At 38.3% G+C, this 6,984-nt stretch overlaps 1 protein-coding gene across 1 annotated transcript; it reads right to left on the bottom strand.

The window, feature by feature from the left end:
* Positions 1-305: 305 nt before the first annotated feature.
* Positions 306-6,384, bottom strand: LOC114174245 (phosphoenolpyruvate carboxykinase (ATP)-like). Its single transcript, XM_028059044.1, has 13 exons — positions 6,249-6,384; positions 5,827-6,101; positions 4,916-5,088; positions 4,075-4,228; positions 3,852-3,936; positions 2,807-2,907; positions 2,275-2,573; positions 1,924-2,097; positions 1,761-1,826; positions 1,221-1,399; positions 960-1,129; positions 675-843; positions 306-590 (listed from the first exon to the last, which is right to left on the bottom strand). Exons 2-13 carry the CDS (start codon positions 6,084-6,086, stop codon positions 444-446), a joined length of 1,977 nt encoding a protein of 658 aa, XP_027914845.1. The 5' UTR covers positions 6,087-6,101; positions 6,249-6,384; the 3' UTR covers positions 306-443.
* Between the last annotated feature and the right edge of the window lie 600 nt (positions 6,385-6,984).

The raw sequence follows: 6,984 nt of genomic DNA, 5'->3' as shown, positions 1-6,984 counted from the left end.
ACAAGCAGAGATGTATTACCTCAAACAAGACATCATTGGTTCCTTATCTTTTGCTTGTTGAGAAGGTGTAACAGAATAAACATTTTCCTTTCACTTTGTTCTTGAACCAAAACCATTTAGATTCTAAGATTCCAAAATTGAGCCATTGTTAATTAATTGACATCAGAATCGATCGAAGTTGACGAGGCCCGGTAGGCATTATAATTCTAGTGGCGACGAGTATGGTGGTGTGATGAAGAAGGAAACAGTTTGCAACAGAGTATGTTAAAAGCTTAAGGAGGTGGAAAAATGAAGAAAATTGCGAATGAAGACTTGAATGTAAACTGCATTTTTTAGAAAGACTGGAATGAAATGTTCATCTGAACCAACCGAAACTACCATAATATTCTAAAGCGACATTTTTTTTTCCTACCATCCTACATTCCCATCCACACATAATTGTCTCAAAAGATTGGACCAGCTGCGAGAATCTCTTCTGTCAGATTGTTGTTGCCCTTGCCAATCTTGTGGTTAGTGAAGGTTTCAAAATTGTTCTTGAACAATCCAGCCAGCTTCAGCAGAGTCTCCTTGTACGCCTTTTTGTTTGACCACTGCAATAACAAAGGACTCCAACGTTAGAAAAAGACCGTGTCAAAGGATAGAATAAAAAGGTACATAGGTCTAGGATCACTAACTGTGTTCACTGGGTCCAGGATTTCAGAAGGGACACCCTCCACCTCGGTGGGGATCTCAAGCCCAAAGATTTCAGTCTTCTTGTACTCTGCATCCAGGAGACTTCCGGAGTGAATAGCATCAATGATTTTCCTTGTGTATTGGAGCTTAATACGACTCCCTTGACCATAGCTGCAGTTTGATGTATTCAAAAGCTTGGTGAGTTCTAGATTTCGTAGGGTATAAATTGCAATACTATTTAGGATCAGATAGAAATTCAATTTCAATGCTATAATATAACTACACACCTGCCAGCAGACCAACCAGTGTTAACAAGCCACCCAGTAGCACCATGTTTCTGCATCTTTTCAGCAAGCATTGCTGCATATTTTGTAGGGTGCAGCATAATAAATGCTGCACCAAAACAAGCAGAGAAAGTGGCCTGTGGCTCCTTTATACCGTCCTCTGTACCAGCCACCTGAGGTTGTCGCAAGTAAAACATGGTTAGAAATTAGAGTTACAGAAGAAACAACATGGTAGGAGGAATAGGTAGTTATTTGAAACATTACCAAAGCAGTATATCCGCTGATGAAATGGTACATGGTCTGGGCCAGGTTCAGTTTGCTCACAGGTGGTAGTACACCAAATGCATCACACGCCAAAAGAATGACATTCTTTGGGTGAGGACCAACACAAGGTAACTTTGCATTTGGAATGTACTCAATGGGATAAGCAGCACGAGTATTTTCTGCAGAATAATTGTAATGCAATGAGATTATGTGTTGTAATGGATGATTATAAGATAAATCTACACGCAGCACCCAAAAATCCCCATCAAGTTTTGTCCTCTTGCTTGATTAAAGGCAATAATTTTCATGTTTAATTGTTTATATCTGTCATATGCTTGTCACTTCATTATTCAACTTCTTCCATATCAGTTCCGTGTTTGAGGAGGTTAATTTTAAGAAGTGACCTGGTCTTATATATAATAGGAATAGATGTTGCTTCTCAATTACATCTTGCGAGTCCTATTGCTGTCAGCTATTGCTGTCAACTATCCAGCAAATAATTTAATTGGAGTCAACCTCAAGAAAAAGAGAATATCTTACCGGTAACCGATTTGTCGGAGTAATCAACATCGCGATCATGCTCATCAAACACCACGTTTTCCAACACTGCCAAGCAATCGGAAGAAAAACAAGAGAGTCAAAATGCATTACATATTTAGGAGTGATTAAATTAAAGAAGCGAAAGTGAGTGTGAGATTGATACCTGTACCAAACCTGATTGCATTCCAAATATCAGGCTCCTTCTCCCGGGAGAGATCAATGCATTTGGCATAGCAACCACCTTCAATGTTGGAGACACCATTCTCACCCCAGCAGTGTTCATCATCACCGATCAAGTACCTATTATGGTCGGTAGAAAGAGTGGTCTTTCCAGTACCTAAAGCAAAGGGTATTCATGAGAAAAAGAGGGTAAAAGAGAGATGGAAGTAAGTGTATATAGGTGAGAAGAGAAGCATGGGAGTATGATTGAGGAGGGCTGAGTAAGGGAAGGTAGGGTAGGGTGTGTGGACCCACATTATACCGATGCAACCTTTTTTATGGGGCGATACTATACCTGAGAGTCCAAAGAAGAGAGCAACATCCCCATTTTTGCCCATGTTGCATCCAGAGTGAAGGGAGAGGATTTGACGCTTAGGCATGAGATAATGCATGACACTGAAAAGGCCCTTCTTCATTTCCCCGGCGTATTGTGTGCCGAGGATGACCATTTCCCTCCTAGCAAGATTTAGATCTATGCTAGTGGAGGATGTCATGTAGTGAGTATAACGATTACACGGGAACTGTCCAGCATTGTAAATAGTGAAGTCCGGAGTACCAAAATTCTCCAGCTCTTCAGGAGTGGGACGGATACACCTGTCACCCACCCAGTTATCCAATTGTACACTATACTAAACTCACATGCACTACTACTTCGGGGGAACCTCTTCCTCCATTCAGCAGGGATTATATATTAATTATATCACAATAAATTAAGGCTTTCAACGTTAGGGCACTTATCTGGCGGGCTTATACCTTTTTCTCTGGATGATGGAAGGAAGAACACAGAAACAATTGCAATGCTAAACTATTCTTTAATTTTCACTTACATGTTGTGCATGAACAGTGAATGGTAAGCTCTCGCAGACACAATCCTGACTTTGATTCTGTTCTCCAGGTCCCAATTCAAGAATTGGTCATTCACGAACACCTGTACATCACCAATGTCAATTCTTTAAGCAACAAATCTGTCATTGACTCTTCCACATGCAAATAATACATTCTTATTCGTTGGAATCTCCATCCAGATAAGATCAGACATCATATTTTTAAAAGTATTTTTATTGTTCACACAAGTCTTACAACAAACAAATGGAATGCATAATCTAGTCAGAGCGTGTGAGATGTGTAAAACATGAATTGGGCGACAATCAAGTTTTGTTTATTTCGAACAAACCCCACCTCAATTAGTAACGTGCGGGATTCAATTTTTAAGTTGAGATAACTAAATTACCGTAAACAATTATTCTTTCAAAACAAAATTATCAGAAAAAAAAAAAATTCTTTTATTGGAAGTTCACATGATACATGTACTGAGAAAAGGGTAAAGCTTTTGCACAGCGTTACCTAATCTAGTTTCGTCCTAACCAAAACCACCCAACCCAACACCATAATCAGCCAAATTGTATACACTGGTGGGGAGATATGCTTTTCTAACGGAAGTAATCAATTATTCACTAACATAAAAGGGAAATGCCCCTCACATCACAGGCTTTGGTGCTCTGTATGCTGAAAGAAAAAGCATATGTGCTTATTCGTTCACCAAGCCTGGGCTGGGTAATGAAACATGATTCAATAACCCGATTCCAAGTAAATAACACAAACACATGAAAACAGTGTCGTGTTATCTAAGGAATCGTGCGAACTTTTCGCCCACTTGGACAAAACGACAACCTAAGCCCAATCCCCACGTCACCTTAAAAGCTAAGATGAGACACATCATGCTTTCTCTAATCACCATGGACCGTTCTTTTAAAATATTACTTAAAAAACATCACCGCGTTTTTCTAATAAAATTTAATCACTGCCTTTGCATATTATCATCCCATCCCACTCTGTCATGTATGTATGGTAATTAAAGAAAGGAGAAATCACCTTGTCCAAGGAGTTCAAGTAATCAACGGCTCTCTCTCTGTTCACCATGAAAGTGTGCTCGTCCATCTCGATGTTAGGGGAACCCCTGTAGAATACAAAATTTGGCAGTTCCGTGCGTCAGAAAGACAAGAAAACATAGCAAAAATAATAACGTGACAGAGATTCATAAGCCGCAAATATAACTCCACATAATAATTGGTAGCTGTTAAAACTTAGCACTCACTTTCCCCACCAAAGCTCATTCTCAGTGAGATCGTCCTTGACGACGCGCTTGTCCCTCGGAGAGCGACCTGTCTTGGCCCCTGAAAGTGTTGCCAATGCCCCCGTGGCAGTGATGAATGATCCTTTCTCATACTTGATCGCTTGCTCGTAAAGTTCTGCACCGAAAAACCAAACCGCGTTGAATAAACTAAATACTATTTCTAAACTCACAAGAATTAATTATCACGGAAACTTTAGTCACATAAATTTCTATTAAACAAGATATTCATGGGATTTTCTCACGTCTATAGCATGAAGAGTGGGCTCAACAACGTTCCTTTCATTAGGAAATTCTTCAAAATTTTGTCGGCCACAAAAACATTGGACTTTTTAATTTATTAAATTTAAGTTAAACAAAAGTTGCCGGCACTATTTGGGAATAATTAGTATTTGAAGGCAGATTGACCATAATTTTTTTATCTGGCACATATATACCCTCACCGATTTTACTAATCAACTTTATTAAAACTTAATTATCTAAAAACGAAAAAAAATGAATATACATAAAACGTTACGCTTGGCTTGACTAGTTCAAAAACATCGTGAGACGGTGTTGTTCTAATTTGAACTTTTTTTCTTTTCGTACACCGCAAGTACAAAATTGATGATAAAGCATGTAGCTATCAGGGTATATGAGTGACATCAATTAAAAGTGATTATTGAAAAGAGGAACACGACTATGTCCGGTGGTGTAAGTAACATAGGAAGGGGACTATGTGGTCGTAATGATAATGTCAAAAAGAAGAAACTTCACATAAATCATCGTAAAAAGCATCATTGAAAAGGTTAAGAACAGGAAGTACCAGCAGGGGAGAGATTGTAGAGGACATGGGTAAATTTCAAAGCACTGTCGCTGACAGCAATGGTGGGAGTGACATGATGGTGCACGTGAGAAACCTGGGTATCTGCCTTCCTAGCTGGGTCTCCCTTCACCAGTTTCGGTCCGGTTTCTCTGGTCAGTGACGCCAGAGATGCACTGTTTCAACAACAGATCACAACATCATTCACAGTTTTAATTTTAATTTCATATACATACAATAGTTTGCGTCAGCACTTAGATCGGGTCCACTGCAACAAAGTCAATTCAACAAACCATCAAACTCCTGCCCACCGTCTGATTCACCTTACTTTCTTAGTCAAGGCTTTATGTTACATGTGGATCTACTAAAACAACCGGGTCCCACAACCTTTCTCCCCGCATCTATTCTTTATTCTGCCTTAAAACAGATTTTCCGCCGGGCCATGTTCTTTACTATTTGTTTCTCCACAATATTTTAATAATAAAGAAGAATTATTATTATTTCTGAAACAAATTTCGTTACCAAGGAAAACATAAAATACAATATAGATAAATGGATGAAAAAATATATTATAAGTTGTTACAAAAATAAAAAATATTGTAATTAATTAATTTATTAGACGCGGCTTCATAGATATTTTGTATGAGGTTCGGTGAAATAATTTATTAAAGCGGTGCCCAGATTTTCAATCTAAAAACCCTGATTAAACTGTATCAAGTTTTTCTTAAAGAAAGAAAAAGTTAATAGTTAGTAGTAGGAGATACACATAAGAATATTGTGTACAGATGTACATGAAAAAAAAATAAAAAAAGGCACAATTTTAATACGAGACTGTCTTTTTTCGTGTTTCGTCTCGCTTATTTCCAGACACCACCAAAGGTTGTAAATGTGGAAAAGAAAAATATTATATATACCTGATGGACTGGAGTTGCTGCTTGTGACGCTCCTCCTCCGAAAGGGTGGCGAACGGAGCCTGAGACCCCGTAACGGGTGTGGTGGGTGCGGACCTCTTCTTCTGCAACGAGTGAAGCTCGTCAATAGTCTGCGCCTTCACGGTGGGAACGCTGTCGTCGTGACAAATCCCGTTATGCTTCTTTTGAGTCTGAATCTTGGTCAGTCCGTTCTTAGCGGTCCCGTTCCCGTTTGCAACGCTGCCATTCCCGTTGGACGCCATCTTAGGCTTTTTTCCCTGCAAAAAATAAAGAAAATAAGGAACAAGATAAAAATAAGGCACAGCAAAGCTTGAGACAGACATGCACGTAGGGTTGAAGATGAAAGATGAGAAATAAAGGAACATTGAATAAGAAGGTGTGAAAAAAGGGAAAGAAGATTGGACCAGAGGTTTGGAGGTTGCAGGTTACACGTAAACGAGAAAGCAAGAACAGAAGGACAATGAAATGCAACAACGTTACGTTGTGAGAGTTAAGGCAGAAGTAGTTGGTAATGGGATGCGAAATGAACAAGACCAGTTGTGCGTTTTATAGGCTTCAGTGGCACCCCATCTTGACCATACTTGAGTGAGTAACCATGGTTTAGGATAACCATGGTTAGATCCTATCCTGGGCACGGTTTCAGCGGTCAAGTGCGGAAAAAGTAAATTTTCTAAATCTAATAATGGAGGAATTGGAGAGATATTAGGTCCCGAGAGGAGATAGCTATCCTCTGCTCCTCCTATCCACACTAGCCAACACTCCTCCTCTTCTCTTATTAAATTAAACACGCCTTTTAAATCATGTTTAACGTCCTTCAAATAACATTAATTCTTTTCTTTTACATTAAAAAATATAAATAACTCAGTGTCTTAATACAAATAATAAGATTAGTCATCAATGATAACGGAGAACATATTTTATTTTATAAATATTTAATGGTTATTATAACAATATATATTTATTTGTTTATTTAATAATATCATTATTACTTGATGAAGATTAATTTAATTTAAATTAAAAAATATCTGTGATGAGTTTTTTAGGAGATTTACATGACAGAGAATATCCATAAACCATCGACTCAATTCATCAATAATAATAATACAACAAGGAAATATGTTTATTGCTATATAAAAAATT

The sequence above is a fragment of the Vigna unguiculata genome, chromosome 2, assembly GCF_004118075.2.
Source record: "Vigna unguiculata cultivar IT97K-499-35 chromosome 2, ASM411807v1, whole genome shotgun sequence".
Classification (NCBI taxonomy): domain Eukaryota; kingdom Viridiplantae; phylum Streptophyta; class Magnoliopsida; order Fabales; family Fabaceae; genus Vigna; species Vigna unguiculata.
The sequence above is the reverse complement of the archived record's forward strand: the minus strand, read 5'-3'. Positions and strand labels throughout refer to the sequence as shown.

Bases quoted from the DNA above. Each gene is read 5' to 3' on its own strand.
- LOC114174245 (XM_028059044.1), bottom strand. From the start codon at position 6,086: ATGGCGTCCAACGGGAATGGCAGCGTTGCAAACGGGAACGGGACCGCT. The intron at 2,908-3,851 runs GTGATTTCTCCT...GGTGATGTACAG, and splicing joins ACTTGAACTCCTTGGACAAG to GTGTTCGTGAATGACCAATT. The intron at 2,574-2,806 runs GTAAGTGAAAAT...GGTGGGTGACAG, and splicing joins TCACTGTTCATGCACAACAT to GTGTATCCGTCCCACTCCTG.